The sequence below is a fragment of the Rhinoraja longicauda genome, chromosome 13 (genome assembly GCF_053455715.1).
Source record: "Rhinoraja longicauda isolate Sanriku21f chromosome 13, sRhiLon1.1, whole genome shotgun sequence".
Classification (NCBI taxonomy): Eukaryota; Metazoa; Chordata; class Chondrichthyes; order Rajiformes; family Arhynchobatidae; genus Rhinoraja; species Rhinoraja longicauda.
In genome coordinates, this window is record NC_135965.1 from 5,675,841 (window position 1) to 5,693,539 (window position 17,699).

General features: G+C 40.4%; 1 protein-coding gene across 3 annotated transcripts in view; it reads left to right on the forward strand.

Moving 5' to 3' along the window:
- The window catches only part of rubcn (rubicon autophagy regulator), a 66,766-nt gene that overhangs the window by 4,613 nt on the left and 44,454 nt on the right, over positions 1–17,699 (forward strand). For all 3 annotated transcript variants that reach the window (XM_078410258.1, XM_078410260.1, XM_078410259.1), the window contains exons 3-6: positions 5,713–5,796; positions 11,182–11,326; positions 12,275–12,381; positions 14,761–14,917. In XM_078410258.1, coding sequence (XP_078266384.1) covers positions 5,713–5,796; positions 11,182–11,326; positions 12,275–12,381; positions 14,761–14,917 — 493 coding nt within the window. The remainder of the gene's footprint in view (positions 1–5,712; positions 5,797–11,181; positions 11,327–12,274; positions 12,382–14,760; positions 14,918–17,699) is intronic.

Below are 17,699 nucleotides of genomic sequence, written 5' to 3' on the forward strand. Positions count from 1 at the left end.
GGTTGCCCTATGGACTTAGGTTTTGCATTATTTTGGTTACCTCGTATTACTGTTATTAATTCTTATATTTGCATGTTATTCCATCAATTGGCTTGTTAAGCTTCAGCAAGTAAGAATGTCATTGTTCTGTTGCTGGTAAATATGACAATTAAGCACTAGACTCTAGGTGATGTGATATTTCTGTTACAATTGATGTATAGCCCAGTAGGATTTTCAGTAAATTGTTTTGAGGATTTGAAATTTGTTTCCATAGGGAAGTTAACTTGTCATTATAAAGTAGGCGTATAAGCAGACACATTAAATTACTGAATGGTGCAGAAGTTTTAAAAATGATTACAAATCATGGAAACATGCTTCTTCACCACAAAGTGCAACCTAATTTGGAATAACGTCACCCAAAGAATTGTAACAATTTGAAGAAATGACTGAAATGCCACCTTCACAAGGATAGATAGGATGGGCAATAAATACTGACACTACCAGTGATGCAGAAATAATAATAAAAAATAAAAAATTTAGAACCATTGTGTGTGGAGAGAGGACAGAAAAATACCCTTTTTATTTTGTGTAATTGAGGAGGACGACAAGAAAATGTTCAAATTTGCTTGTCATTATAATAATTACTGTTTTCTGAGCTCTTGTGTAATCTAAATTTAAATTGATAGTAGCATTATACTGCTGCTAAATTGCTGCTATACTGTTGTTAAATTGTGGATTTGGTGATGTGCAGGTTGGTTAGCAAGGTACAGATGGCACCAAAATTGGACAGTGGTGAAGGTTGTCAAAGTATACAGCGGGATACAGATTAGCTGCAGAAATTGGCAGAGAAGGGACAGATGGTGTTTAATCTGAACAAGTGTAAGGTGGTGCACCTTGAGAGGTTGAACATGAGGGTACAAACTACAATTGGGGCTAACCGTAAGACACACCTTGACTGAGACCTGCCTCGACTGAGGGTGTCTTGTGATAAAAGGCCGAAACACCCAGTGACGTTGAGGTACACAACTGAAGATGTGTCTGAATGGTAGCAACATCCTCAAGAACAACACCAGTCAATTGTAGTGCAAAACCTTGGGGATTGTAACATCCAGTCCTACTAATCAATCTGAATAGCATGATCCTAACAATATTGATGCACAGAGGGATCTTGGGTTTCAGGTCCAAGACACCTTGAAAGTGGCAATACAAGGAGATAGAGTGGTAAAGAAGGCTGATGGAATGCTTGAGTTAACAGGTCGGCGCATTGAGTGTAAGCGTCAGGAAGTTTTGATGCAGCTCTATCGGTCTTTGATTAGGCCGAATAAGGAGTATTGCGTGCAGTCCTGGTTACCCTATTACAGGGGCGATCAGAACTATATGTGAAGGCTTTGGAAAGGGTACCGAGGAGGTTTACCCGAATTATGTCTCAATATATTGTCGGGCGTTGACATTTTTGACTTGCATGCTGTTTGGGTTACGAATGGTTCTCTGCCATGGAACCCTGTTGTGACCTGGGGAGGCTCTGTGTTAATCCCATTTAGATGGACCCTTCACCTGCAACGCCACTAGTTCTGCTCTTGCTTCTCCTTGCCTCAGATGAAACAAGGATAGACTTTGCCTGGTCGTCACATTTTGCCCCACTAGCCTCTGTATCCCTCACATCGTTCTCCGATATATGCGTCACCTCCAGCGTGAAGCCAAACACAAACTGGAGAAACAGCACCTTGTATTCCGCATGGGTAGCTTACGACCCAACGACATGAACGTTGAATTGTCTAATTTTAGGTAACTACTTGCATCCCTTCTTCCATCCCCTCTTTCTTTTGCCCCCTCTGTGCTCCACCTGGACTCTCACCTATTTCTCCTCTCCCCCTCCCTCTTCTTCCACCTACATTCCTTCCTCGGGCTTCACAATTTGCAACTTTTCAATCTTTTTGTCTCAAACCTTCTGTCTTCAAAACCAATCTTCAATCTGTCTTCAATCTTTTTGAAAAACCTGTCTTCAATCTTTTTGTCTCATACCTTCTGCCTATCAAAACCACTCTTACCTGTATCCGCTTATTACTTGTTAGGCTTTTTCGTGTCCCACTTTACTGCATGCTCCACCTCACAGGCTTGTGAATTTTCTGCTTTTCCGCGTTTTTTAAATCCATTTTCCGCGCTTTTTGCACGATTTCCATGTTTTTCACTTTGCCAAAATCGTGTTTACCAACGGAGGAATTGGATCGAAAAAAAGAAAATAAATGATGTATGTAGACTTGTAATGACCGTTTTCTTATGACTCTCTTGCAATGAATAACCTGTCATATGCAGTAGACAAAGCACGTGTAAAACTGCTGGTAAACGAGTCTAATCGTACATTTGCTCTTGACTCGGTGAGCGTGCATTTGCTCTAGACTCGGTGACAGATGACCCCACTGTATGCCTCGCGCAAGCGCTCGGCTCCTTTCCTCTTCTTTTTTTTACCTCACTTGCATGCCTGACAGAAGAACCCGTCCCGAAACATTACCTATCCATGCACTTCAGAGATGCTGCCTGACCGGCTGAGTTACTCCAGTATTTTGTCTTTTTATGTAAACCAGCATCTGCAGTTCCTTTTTCCATACAGATCAGCAAGACTACCGCCATACATAAGGACAATTCCCCCAATAAGTACGCAACAACCCCCTGAGTCTATATGCATGAGTTGGCATTTTGGCACCTTTTTTATTCGTAGCTGCAGCTGGCCACATAGGCCGGTTGCAGCCGGCGCCTCCATTCCGGTCGTCCCGGGAACCATCGACCCTGTCCTTGCATGGCCTTTTTCAGCCTTTGTTTCTCGGGGTGTTTCCTGCAGCCTTCTTTGGGGATGTGGAAAGTAAGGCCCCCTAGTTCTTCTTACTGGGCCTTTTGTCCAGTGTCTGCTGCCGTCTCCCTCCATCTTCCTTTCTGATTCCCTATTGTTAGGGGCTGGGCTCTGCCGTTTCCCTCTCCGGATGGGTTCTCGGTTCCTGGCCGGCAAGCCAGGCCTGCTGTTGGGATATGGTGGGGCTTGCCGGGAGACTTTTTTGCCATGCTTAACCATCATTGAAACGATTTGCATAAATAATGTAGACTGCTGCACTTTCATGGCTCAATTGAGTACTGTGAATCCAACAGCTTTTAGTTTAGTTTAGAGATACAGCACGTAAACAGGCCCTTCGGCCCATCGACCAGCGATCACCGCACATTAACACACACTACGGACAATTTACACTTATACCAAGCCAATTAACCTACAAACCTGTACGTCTTTGGAATGTTGGAGGAAACTGAAGATCTTGGAGAAAACTCACGCAGGTCACAGGGAGAGCACACAAACTCCGTACAGACAGCACTTATAGTCGGGATGGAACGTGGGTCTCTAGCGCTGTAAGGCAGCAACTCTACCATCGTGCCACACACTTTTGAAATAACTTTTGAAAAGTTGGAATTACTTTTGACAGCACCCATATTAAACTAAAGTTTTATTTCATTCTTTGTTGCCCATCCTCCCCGTTTCTCCACCCAAATTGAAAACATGATTGTGTTACAAAATGATAAGCAGCAAAGACTTAAAAGAGTAACCGTGATTGTTGTTCGATTGACTCTTACTCGTCCTTCAAAGTTGTTGAGCTGTTATTTCCTAGTAGCAAATGTTTTTATTTGCTTTTGTTCTTTCACAAAAATTTCACAACCTAATGAAATGAGTACTGAGAGGAGTGCAGTCACAAGTAGTCGTGATTTTACTAAATTTTAAGTATCGATGTTTGAAATCTGAAATAAAATCAGAAAATGTTGGAGTTAAAATTTCAAGTCAAAGATCCTTTGTCAAATAATTTTACTGAAGTTGTTTGATTTATACAAGATGCTGTATAAATATTATCTGTATAAGTGTAGATACCTACACTTTGAATATTCTTGCAGTAATCGTGTTGATAACAGATTGGTTTGAACTTGTTTTATCTGTTCATTTAAAAAAAACTTGGCATTAGTTGGGATAGATTTTAATTTGATTCCCTGCATTTTTAGTAACAAGTTTTAAACTGTTATGTCAAGGAAAAAAGAGGTATTTACATACCACTATTTAAAATCTTTTGTTCTGTAGTTCAGCAATGAACTTTGTTTTGACCTATCCTGTTTTTTCTCTTCCGTAAATCTGTCTTGACAATCCAAATGAAATGTAGCTAATTAAATTATTAGTAAGAAAATAACTGCAGATGCTGGTACAAATCGAAGGTATCACAAAATGCTGGAGTAACTCAGCAGGCCAGGCAGCATCTAGGAGAGAAGGAATGGGTGACGCTTCGGGTCGCGACCCTTCTTGGGGTCTCGATCCGAAACGTCACCATTCCTTCTCTCCTAGATTCTGCCTGACCTGCTGAGTTACTCCAGCATTTTGTGATACCTGATTAAATTATTAGAAATGTTTCATTTTTTTGAGGTTTGGCTTTCTATTTTTAGTTTTAGTAATGAATTAAAAGGACTTGGATAAAATCCTGACCCACCAGATTTTTTTGCCATTATATTTTATATTCAAATAATTTACTTGAATTGAATTGAATAAATTTTATTAGCCAAGTATGTATACATAGAAGGAATTTTCCTTGGTGCTTTGCTCGCAAGTAACAACACGATATATAGTAAACAATTTGGTTATACTTCCTTGGTTATGTCATGTGATTAGCACTGCAGCAGTTTTGTACTATGTGACTCATGATGCAGATCTGAGTTTCCGTAAACTGCTAAAAGAATGTGTCAACTATCCCCAGGCTGCAATTTAAGGACTCTTTTCCTTCCTCATGGGAAGTTTTTTGCTGTTTTACAGTAAGTTTGAAATCTGAAAATGACTGCTATAAATCCTTTATTATAAAATAATGCATAAAAATGGTTGTTTTTTGAAAAGGTATAGATCTTTTTAATTTTGAAGTCCTGTTACTTTGCTGTGATCTGGAGTCACTGCAGTTGTTAACATTTTTGAAAATGTAATTTTAGCAGAATATTCATTGTTTTAAATTTGACCGTGCGTTCATGAAACAATAACATAGTGACATAGATGCGTAAGGAAGAATGGATTTGATTCTGGGTCTCTTTTTTACTTTTTGAAAGTGCATGGCAGTTTTCAATACACCACTTGAAGAGACGTGCTGTACTTTATTAGGGCCATTCTTCGTCAGGTGTGTGACCAACAATGTGAAAAATTGTGAAATACATCTCTTCTAATTCTGAAAGCATTACAGGTATATTGTTTTGTGCTGTTTCTATGACTTGTATGTCGAAGTTTATCATGTGAAATCTTTATATGTTCTGCTGACAATGTTTGTTTATGGTCAGAGGTCAAATATGACTAGTCATGTGTGTGACCTCGTGACCAGTCATATTTGACCTCTGACTCTAAACAGACATTGTCAGCGCAACATATAAAAATTTCACTTGATAAACTTCGACATGTATAAGTCATATATACAGCACAAAACAATATACCTGTAATGCTTTCAGAATTAGAAGAGATGTATTCCACAACTTTTCACATTTTTGGCCACACACGTGACGAAGAATGGCCCATTAGGTTCTAAGTATTGAACTGTTCAGCGAGATAAGAAGCTGTGGACTGCATGTATGCTGCTTGGTTCTACTGATTAGACTTTGGACATAGAAAAAATCTGTGAAGAGCAACTTGTCAATGTCAGAAAACTGAGTAATAATTATTCTATTATTGGTTATTTTAAATTACAGATATATATACAGCATAAAGATTACTGGCCATTTGTGAAAGATGTCTGCTGGGTCAGTCCTCACCTTGCTCACCATATTGAACAGGTAAACCAGAGAAACTAATGATATTGTTATTTACTCTTTTGGTGCTTAATTTCTTTTGTGTCTTGAAAGAAAAGCCTGCAACCTATTACTGTTGGTATTTTGTATCATACTCTTAATATGTTAGAGAAAATTGTAATCTTTTGCACACACAGACAGTTTTCTAAAGTATCCTTGCTTACCAATTTAATTTTTCAAATCCAATAGTATATGAAATATGATTAATATTCATGTTTGGGTGCATTAACTAATTTGTTTTTGGAAAGTTTGCATTCTGATTTTTCTCCTAGTTTCCATTATTGAACTCTCTGAGCTAATAGAAGTGTAATGTCCTGCAAAATTAAAGACATTTACTCTGCTTCTGTTAAATGTGATGAGATGAGATGCGTGAGTTCTCTAGCACTGCATGTTCATTGAGTGATTAAAATAAATAAATCTATAAAATATCCAGGCATCAGTGATTGAAGGAAACGCTATAGGTTACCTGTAAAATAATGATCTTGATAAGAGGTGAGGTAGACAGGGAGCAGAAAATAATATCCAAACTGGAAGCAAAAGCTGCTGGTTGGACAAGCAACCAGAGAGAGAAACAGAAGAAACATTTTTGCTCAGTAACCTTGGGTCAGAACTGGAAAAGTAATTACAAAATAAATGTATGAAGGAACTGCAGATGCTGGTTTACACCGACGATAGACTCAAAATGCCGCAGTAATTCAGCAGGACAGGCAGCATCTCGGGTCGATGAAGGGTCTTGACCCGAAACGTCTCCCATTCCTTTTCTCCAGTGATGCTGAGTTACTCCAGCTTTTTGTGTCTATCTTCGGGAATATAAAGTAATGGTTACATTGATATGTTGGGGCTGCTCTATCGCAGGTGTTCCCACTTCTCTTCATCTCTCTTCCTTTTCTTCCTATCCACAAAAAAATACCCATGGGTTCTCACATTTCCATTTGTTATGAAGAATCATTGAACTAAAGTGTGTTCCTACCCCCATGAAGAACATGTAACATACAACAGTACACCACAGGAACAGACCCTTTGCCCATAATATTTGTGCCGGACATAATGCCAAGTTAAACTAATTTCCTCTGCTTGCACACGATTAACCATCCTCCATTTCCTTCATATTCATGTGCCTATCTAAAAGCCTTTTAAACATTATACCTGCTTTCACTGGCTTCCCCAGCTTGTTCCAGGCACCTACCATTCTATGCAAAATAAAATAAGGTGAGACTGGCTTGAACTAAAGCGGTATATTAGTATAGCCTGCGTCGATCTCGCTATCCTCTTGATGCTGACTAATCTCCCAACATTTCCGTTTTTTGTCTAAAACTGTCCACATTATTTGCTTTATGTATTTGTTATCCATCTTCATTCCCTGTTTCTTTTCTTTTTGATCATTCGTAATCCTCTTGACCCTTCTAATTATTCTCAAATGCAGAAAAAACTTTGTTCTAAAGGACCCCTAAATAATGGATTTTGGTTGTAGCAGACAGACCTGTTGCCGCCAACCCAGCTCGGAAGGTGCACCAGCAAGCCCTACTTCACCCACCGCACGGTCACATTGATGCGGCTGTTGTGGCTCACGTTGTAGCCCCTGGCGACAGTGCTTTCTTTGGGTTGCTGCCACTGATAGAATGCTCTCAGTCACCGTGGGCTCCCTCCTCTCTTACCAGCTGCCGTTTCCTCCTGTTTGCCGTCGCTTTGCCCACACGGCCTCCTCCCTCTGCTGTTGCCACTGCCACTCTGTCAGGGGCTATAACTTGAGCCGTAACGACCGCCATGTCATTTGATGAAGAAGGGCTCGCTGGTGCAGACCAGTGGCATTGGTGTACAATTTTAAGGTGAAACAAAATGCTAGAATAAATTAGCTGACTGAATCAGGCTGAAGAAAGGGCTTGCTGGCATGTATCGACCAGATCTACTGAGTTACTCCAGCACTTTATTTCCTTTTGTGTATTTACCATCACCTGCAGTTCCTTGTTTCAACGACATGCAATGATAGTATCTTAATTGGTTATAGTGGACAATCGGCAATAATGAACACCATTGCCCCCTTTTGGTCCATTAAATCGAGGATTTGCAGTACATAGACTTCCTTTTTAGATTGATTGACTTAAATGTTTTTAGAATAACACGCTGCCTAATTCATACTGAAGTTTAATTTACCTGCTTCTATTTTTGGAATAAAACGCTCAAATTTATATCTGGCAACATATGGCAGTGTAGTTGCATGAGGTGCCTGGCATATGTTTGATTTACACGCTGGTTTTGAAGCACGTACCTTGTGTGTACAACATAAGATATGCTGTTTGAGATGGGCTTCCAACTATGTCATGACACGTTTTTCAACACGCAACATAAATTCTTCTGCACATTCCATATATGCTGTCTGAAATGTTTAGAATTTCCTCGACTTTCTGTTTTTTTATTTAAAAGTACTTTTGGCAGAACACCATCTGTGAGTGAGAATGTGTAGGAAGGAACTGCAGGTGCTGGGTTAAACCTAAGATAGACAAAATGCTGGAGTAACTCAGGCAACATCTCTGGAGAGAAGGAATGGGTGACGTTTCAGGTCGAGATCCTTCTTCAGACTAGTCCGAACTGGGAGGTCTAGAACCGGAGTTGGAATTCCCGAGGTAGAAGATGGAGGCACGGGCTGTGATTCCAACTCTCAGAGAAAACACGCAGTTGTGGTAGGGAGTCTGGGTTCAAACGTTGTTGTGGAGCTGGAGGGCCGGAGGAATCACAGAGGGGGAGCAGCGAGAGAGGATGTTGTAGAACTCTTGTCGGAGAGAGGAGGCAAATTTCTTCAAAGTAGACAGACTTTGCAGGTTTTGCAGTGGTACGTGTAGGATGATATGTGTAGGAAGGAACTGCTGATGCTGGTTTAAACCGAAGATAGACTATAAATACTGGAGTCACTCAGTGGGACAGGCAGCATCTCCGGAGAAAAGGAATGGGTGTAGTTTCGGGTCAAGACCCTTCTTCAGACGAGTCTCGACCTGAAATGTCATCCATTCCTTCTCTCCAGAGATGCTGCCTGTCCTGCTGAGCTACTCCAGCATTTTGTCTCTATAATGAGTATATTATGTTCTAGGTTACTTCTTTCTTTCATATATAAAGTTGCTTTTTACAGTGGTTTGCAAGCAGTGTAATTTTAACTCTCATGATAGCTGGTACCTGTGATAAATTTTGACTAGTTAGTCAATGATGACGTGAATTTTTGAATGTTTGTTGCGAATGCCAGACCCTTCATATTTATAATGGAAATTCATTCTCAATTGCAACTTAAATTGAGGAGCCAGAGTGCAGAAAATATTCCTATCTGCTTTGGAACCCTAATGTGGAAGATGACAATGTAACATGTCTTTTTGTTGTTGCTGATAATTAGGATAAATATAATCAGTGAGAGGAAATCTATTCTGATCTACAAAATGTTACGTCATTTTTTCAATATTTAAGGAACTTTTAAAGAAAAGTTGTTAAGATTTTTGTGACCAAAACCAAGTAGGAATTGAAACCTGAAATAAAATCTAAAGTTTTACTGCATTGTCTTAATCTTGTAATTTATTTGGGAAGTGAAAGTATTAAGGGTTTAATTTAGATGTGATATTTAAAAATACTGATTAACAGGCACACTGGTGCAACAAGTTGAGCCACTGTCGGTGACCTGATTCAATTCAAATATCTGGTGCTATTTATACAGAATTTGCATGTTATCATATCATATCATATATATACAGCCGGAAACAGGCCTTTTCGGCCCACCAAGTCCGTGCCGCCCAGCGATCCCCGCACATTAACACTATCCTACACCCACTAGGGACAATTTTTACCTTTACCCAGCCAATTAACATACATACCTGTACGTCTTTGGAGTGTGGGAGGAAACCGAAGATCTTGGAGAAAACCCACGCAGGTCACGGGGAGAACGTACAAACTCCTTACAGTGCAGCACCCGTAGTCAGGATCGAACCTGAGTCTCCGGCGCTGCATTCGCTGTAAAGCAGCAACTCTACCGCTGCGCTACCGTGCCGCCAGTGTTCTTGCGACAGTGTGTTTTTCCTTTGGTTTGCTCCACTTTCCTCCCACATTGCAAGGGTGTGTTGTTGGTAGGTTTATTGGCAACTGTAAATTGCCTGTGGGTGATGGCATCTGGGGCAGATGATGAGGATGCGTGTGGATGGGTTACAAGGAAAATTAGTGGGACGTTGACGTTGTGTTCAGAGTTTGCATTGATACAATGGATTGAACTTAACTCATGGAAGTATGGAGCACACTCTGATGCAACATTAACCCCTTTAAAGTTAAAATGAGTATGAGATTTGCATTTGACAAAGGAATCGATGCCAATGTGGCGGTCCCTGGTGGTGAGCCACGTGTGGTGCGAACCCTCGGCTCGGGGGGTGGGGTGACGGAACTAGGAATGGGGAGGAGTGGCAGTTGGTAGTGGAGTTGAACTGGTTGGGGGTTTGGGAAGCTGTATGGTGCTTGAGGAATAAAGAAAACGTTGCTTGACACGTGTCCTGCTTCATTTGCTTTGCTTGACACTCGTGTCCTGCTTCACCAACATAGTGGGACAATAATGGATGTTTTCTGAAGTATTGGAAAAGCATGGACTGATTTCTCTCCAGTGCTATTGATCATTTCCTTTTAAACCAAATTAAATAAAGCAATTTGCAGTCTTGGAAATCAAGGGGAATTCTAATTGGTACATGTGACAATAAACTGACCTTGAACCGTGAACTTGTAGGGTTTTTTTTGCAAGCTTACTTGCATGAATAGCTTGATTGTACTTGTACACTTGACAATAATAAACCAATACTAATCTTCCTGGTTCCATGCCTCTGATTTCCATGATAACAAAATTTGATGTCGTGTACTTGTCCTCCTCTACCAATAATTTTGTTCCATTTCCTCTCTCTATGGGTTATATGTCATGACCTTGATCATAGTTTTTCTCAAAGTCTCACAGGAACTAGAGTTGGCTTGGGCAAGTTTGCATACTGGCCTTGCCCCTTTTATGAAGGGTATTCTATTTGCAACTGCACTTCTTCCGTTTGCACCGGTATGAAAAATTATTAATATCTGCAGTGGTGACGTTTCTTCTCCTATTGTGTGGGAAGAAAAAAAAGAAACATCTTTTAAAATAAGTGTTCTGAACATAGAAAATACTAAATGAGTCATTGCAGATCTTGATTTGTTATTTAATTGAAGAAATTTGGTTTATGAATTCCTTAATTAAAAGAGAAAGGAAGATGAAGCAATTGGAGATTTAAATACAGACTTTTCATTTATTTTCCAACCCAGCATAAAGATCTTCAATTTAAAGATGCACGATATGCAAGTTAATTTATAATTTGTCTTTTTTTTAACTCCCTTTAGTTGATGGATACTGACCAGTGTGTCTCGAAGAGTAATCTTCAGAAAGCACAATACTGGCTCCACCACAGCCTTCAGTTCCATTGTCTGTCATCACAACTAAGACCTTTGCTCAGCAACTACAAGTATTCGAGGAAGTTCTACAAAGGTACAACAAGAATGAATGTACTCAAAGCCACGTTGTGTGAGATGGAACTTAATTGGTTGCCTCAATTATGAATAAAATGCTGAGCATGTACAGTTGAACATTGAGAGTTTTTATTCTAAAGGTTTAGAATTTTTCTTTACTGACCCATTATTCACTAAGTGCAGATTACAATTAAGAAATAGCCATTAATGCTCAGTGGGGGGAGAGTCACAAACAAGTGGACATAACTACAAAATAGAGGGCTTGTAATTTAAAATGGAAGCATGTAGAAATGTCTTCTCCGAGGCAGTGGATCTTTGATATTGCCCATGGACAGGGGAAGCCAGATTATTAGCTGCATTTGAGGTACAGATAAATATTTGAAAGATTTGGAATTGAGGGCTATGGGGAACTGGCACAGAAGAGGAGTTGAGGCCTGCAGAGATCATACTCAATTGTGAAGCAAGCTTGAGGGGCTAAGTGACCTACCCCTGCTCTTACTTTCTTGTTTTCTTGTGTACCAAGGACCAGGAAAATCTTTTGCAGTTGGCTGCTCCAAAGAATTGCGGCAACCACAAAATGACAGATCAGGATCTACTTAGAGAACCAGGGAATTGACATTAAGATAATATAAAATCTTTGCAAAGATAACTTAATAAAATTAAATCTCCACAGTGGATTGTAATTTCAACAATGAACTTGGATTTGAAATTGAGCTATTAGCAACCATATAATTCATGAAGTGCAAGAATTGGCCTGGGTTTTAATGAAACGCGGAAAATTAAAGAATTGAAAAATCACATGAATATTAACACTAATTTTAAAGGGTTAATCATATTTAAAATTAAGTGCTACAGCAGAAGGATCTGTGGTAATGGAATGCATTTTTCTGTACAGAATATTCTGTTAGTTGATGTAATGACTTTCTAAATATGTAAGTCATCATTGTTGGCTGTTTGTGTCTTGCAGACACTGCCTTTTTGCTGAGCGATCCCCATGTGACTGCAATGTTCCAGTGTCTGGAGGCTGTGGAACAGAATAATCCTAAACTATTAGCTCAGATTGACACGTCTGTGGTAAGTGAAGCCTATAAAAAAAACAATTAATGACTATGGCTATGTTGTAGAGCTTTCCAAAGTGTATAATTAGATACTTCTGAGAGAAAATAACAGAGCTGTTATATTTTGTGGGCACGAGGTTTCACTGGCAAGTTTTGAATATGAGGCTGCTGTAACTTTTCAGGTTGGTAGATTCAGAGATACGGAGCTAGGACCTGAGAGGGACTTCAGATGTAAACATTGCAAGGATGTCAAGTAGGATGTGTATAGCTAAAGATAGGATTGTTTTTGTTTAATTATTTTCGTGCTTTATTCTTTGTTGGACATTAGAATTTCGACTTGCCTAATCCTACCCTTTTTTGAGTAGTTTAGGAATGTTTGGAGAGAACTGGTTCTCTAATGTTACCCATAAGTGGATAAGTGTTTGAGCTTTACTTTTTGCCTCCCTGAGTAGCATGGCTTATTTACAGTATGCTGCTCAGCAAAGCAATAAGCCGCTGCACAGATTCGGCAAGTTCACACAGCAAGTTAGTGTTGCACATTGCTAACCAAGGTGAATGCAACAAAGTTTGATTCAGCAGATTTAATTCCAGGATGCTTATCGACAGTGCTGCAACGACAAGGATTTGTGCAAAACAAAAGACAAAAACTAAGTGGCAGTTTTGCAGCACCTAATGGTAACTCCCTGTGCCTGGCCATCTTGGCTTTCTTCCTAAATGTGCTTGCCAAAACACTGGTGATGATTTAAAAGCCAGATGATTGTGCTTTCCGCAAGATTATCCTAACTTCTTTGTGGAGATACTTGGATTTGTTTAGCATTTTATACCATACTAGACCAAGTGGACCCGTTGGGCCCAAAACTCTCCTGCATTGGTGCAGCACCCTCTCCTTCCTCCTCCCCCCCCTTCCTCCCTCCCCCTTCTGCTCCCCCCTTCCCCTCCCCCCCCCACTCCATCCTCCTCAACTCCTGTTATCCTCCCTCCTCTCCCTCCACCCTCTCCCTACCTCCCTCCCCTCTCCCTCCCTAGGAGATAGATTTAAACTTTAAAATGTGAATAACTTTTAAAATATAACACCGATTTCAATGAAACCTCTTCCATTAGCACCAAAGGGACGACGGTGAGTAAGGTGGGCCTCAATTTGTCACGCTATCGTGTACCGTTTTGGCTGTAGTTCAGGAACAAACAAACAAACGAGAGTTTTAGTGTATAGATGATAGTAATGGCAAATGTGGAATATTGGCCTGCACCCAAGAAATTCCATCTTCTGAAAGCAAAATTTGTAAAAGAAAACGCTTTAAAATAAGTTTTGTGATATCAAGGTATCACGTAGCAGTCAACACAGTATAAGGGCTTGGTTCTGCCCAAATTCTTGTTTGTGGTTAAACAAATGAATTGTACAAATTTCCACTGCAGTGGAGAAATATCCAAAACAGCTCATGTAGATGCAACACTACAGATGGCTACCTTGGTAGTTGGTCAAGTTTAAATGCTTCATTGAAAAAAATGTTTTTTTTTATTGCAAGAGTTTTTATTTTTTCTTACTCTAGTATTTAACCATTTAAAAATATAAACCTTCATTTCCTTAAGATGAACAGAAAAATCCTTGGCTGTATCTTATCTGGTGCCCTTTACGGAACTTGCCACATCACATTTCAGGAAAGATGTCTTGGAATGGGTGAAAGTGGAAGTTTCCAGTAATGAAGATTTTTTTGTTAAGAGAAGCTAGAAAAGACAAACTAGGTGGTTTATTGGTACAAAAAGTGTTAAAATAAAATGGAAGCCATTGGTAGACAGAGGAAAAAATAGTTTCCTTTCACAAATGCAGGTAGTTCTGCTATAATACATGTTTCCATAATACAAATTGCATATAAAGTGAATTAGAGTACTACTTGTAATTGTGAGTCAAATTAGTCATAATGCAATTTCAACTGGGTGCTAGCCCAGCATTAAAGAGACACAGGCTGCCAGTTTTCATCCTTTAGAGGGGAGAAATTATCAAGCAAAACAAGACTATTGGAAAAAAGTTTTGCAAAAATAATACTGTTTGTATGTAACTTTCCTGGAGTAATTGGACATCATCGGCTCTTTATACGTTCACCCTGTGACTGCATGAGTTTTCGCAGAGTGCTCCGGCTTCCTCCAAAGACATGCAGGTTTGTAGGTTAATTGGCTTCTGTAAATTGTGAATTGTCCCTCGTGTGTAGGCTAGTGCTAATGTATGGGGTGATCATTGGCCGGGGTTGTAGGAGGCTGGGGCTGAAGGGCCTGTTTCCACGCTGTAAAGTCCAAAGTAAAACAAACTGAGCTCATTGGTTTAGATTTTTTTCAATTAAGGAAAGATAAAGATGAGCCATAAGTTGCATTATGTTTCTAATGTTTTTTTAACATTTTTTAGTTTGCAAGGAAGTTTGATTCCTATTTACCAATGGTGAAAAGCCAAAGTTTGACTGCACTGCCTGGTATCAAGGGCACCTCCTTTGCGGAAGGATGTCAACGCAGATATACAGCCTCATATACTACTCTCTTAGGTCATTCTACTTTCAACGTTTCAGGCAAGTGAAAAATAATTAAAACTCTCTCTGTTCACCTTTAACTGTTTTATCCCTCCCACTAGCTTGTGTTCAATGCCAGAATCGTTTTTGGATGCATCTTGAGCTCAGAGAAGGGGATACAGAATGAAGGGGGCAGGGGTGCGGAGAATGGGGGGGGGGATAGTGGGAGAAAGAGGTGCGCACGAGGATGGGTGGAGGGCATGAAAAGAGGGGGTGTTACCTAAAACTTTCAAGTTCAATGCTGGGTTGTAAATCTACTCAAGCGGAATATGAAGTGCTGTTTGCGAATGACCTCACTCATGCAATGGCGGAGGCCCAGGTCAGAAAGGTTGATATGGGAAGGGGAGTTAATATGGTTGGCAATCGAGAGATTCTGCAGGCCTTGACAGACCCAGCACGTGTTTGGCGAAACGGTTGCCCCGCTACACTTGGTCCTGTTGATGTAAAGGAATGGATAGGCAATGTTTCAGGTCGGCTTCCTTCAGACATCTGGGTGACGTTTCAGGTCAACATGTTGTTTGAAGGCTGTTTTTTGGTCTGGAGACTTGTCTGTGACAGCAGTGGTATGTTCATCTAGGTTAGCCACGGATTCCTTGAATACGGACCATTCCACTGACTCAAAGCAGTGGAGAAGGGTGTCTTCTGTTTCCTCAGACCTGCAATGTACAACCTTTTGTACTGGATCCTCCTGCTTCAGTTTCTGCTTGTAAGCAGGGACTAAAAGCATACCCATGTGATCAAATTTACAAAATTGTAGTCTGGGAATAAGTATGAGTGTTTTTGATGGTTGTAGCAATGGTCAATTATGTTTGGGCCTCTGGTTGGCCAGGTGACATTGCTTAGAGTGTTTTGGCAGCATGCTCTTGAGGTTGGTCTGATTGAAGTACTGGGCTATTATGAAGGAAGCTTTGGAGCACTGTGTTTCCAGGCTTTTGATGACAGTGTGTAGTTCCTCAAGTGCAAGCTTAGCATCAGCATGGGGTGGGTTGTGGACCGCAGGCAGGATAGCTGAAGGTATGTGGAGGCCAATTCTCTGAATGCATTCAAGAGAGAGCTAGATAGAGCTCTTAAGGATACCGGAGTCAGGGGGTATGGGGAGAAGGCAGGAACGGGGTACTGATTGAGAATGATCATCCATGATCACATTGAATGGCGGTGCTGGCTCGAAGGGCCGAATGGCCTCCTCCTGCACCTATTGTATATTGTTTATTGTCTGAAGTGAATTCCTGCAGCAAGTAGTGGTGGTGATGCTTCACAATAAGATATTCCAGTTGTGGGAAACAGGAGCTTGCCAGGACTGCCACGTCTGAATACCATGCAGTTAATGAGAAAGCAGACCTCTCCTCCCCTAACCTTCCCCCAGGACGCCATGCATTGCATTCCATCGTTGTCGTGAGAATCCCACGGGCTGAATGACACAGTCAGGTGAGGCAGAGGTGAGCTATGTCTTTTTAAAATGGAACACAGCAGTTCCTCGGTTCTGTAAGGTTGGTAAGTCTAGCTTTCAGTTCATCCAGTTTGTTCTCAATAGCCTGTACATTAGCCAGCTGTATGCTGGGGAGGGGAGACTTGCAACCTTGTTGTTTCATTCTCACCTGCAGTACATCATGGAGGACAAGTACATAGTTCCCAGAAAGTAGTGTTGCAGGTGGATAGTGGTAAAGTACTCTCTTGGCACCTCGTCAGACAGGATAATGATATAGAGGTTGGGATGTTATGCTACAGTTGTACAAGACGGTGGTAGGCCGCACTTGAAGTAGCATGCTCAGTTTTGGTCACCCTGCTATGGGAAAGATGCCATTAAGCTGGAATACGTGCAGAGAAGATTTGAGAATATTGTCAGGATTTGAAGGCCTGAAGTTGGTTCAGCTCTGGCTTTATTCTTGTAGTGCAGGAGGTTGAGGGGTGATCTTATAGAGGTGTATAAAATCATGCGACGAATAGATGGGTTGAATGCACAGAATCTTTCCCAGGATAGGGGAATCAAAAACAAGAGGACATAAGTTTAAGCTGAGAGGAGAAAGATTTGATGAGAACCTGAGGGGCAACATGTTCACACAGGGTTGTGTGTTTTTGGAGAAACTGCCAGAGTAAGTAGTTGAAGCTGGTACAGTAACAATATTTAAAATACAGGAACATGGATAGGAAAGATTTAGTGGGATATAGGTCAAACGTTAGTAAATGGGACTAGATCAGATGGGGCATCAGGGTTGGTATGGGTCTTTGATTCAGAGTCATACTGCGCGGAAACAAGCTCTATCTTATTTCTACATTTAACAATTGTTGCAATATATTCATTATAAGTATTCACAACCTGAAGCACAAAATTGAAACAATAGTCCTCGAAACCTTTAAATTCTCTGCTGCCTTTAACAAATAAATGATGCAAAACTCTATCTATATTTGTGGAGATTGCCAAACATATTTATGCAAAAATAATGACCCTACAGAAGAGAATGTACCCTGTTATTGCACATGGTGCTTTTAGATTATATATTTCTCTTTTTACATCTCTTTTGTTCTTAATGCATGTCCATCCCTACTCTCCATTCAACTGGAGTGGACAAACCAAATAAAAATTATAAATTACAGTTTAACAAATGTAATTTTTTTACATGCCAATATAAAATGTCACAATGCCAATGAGCTCCTACAATACCAAAAAGGAACATCAGGCACATAATAACTTTACGAACAGGCTTTTAATGCTCTTGTGCCCTGGCTTTTTATTTGACAGTCTTTATTGAGAAATCCTGTTTACTTAATGATTGATCTCTGTTTG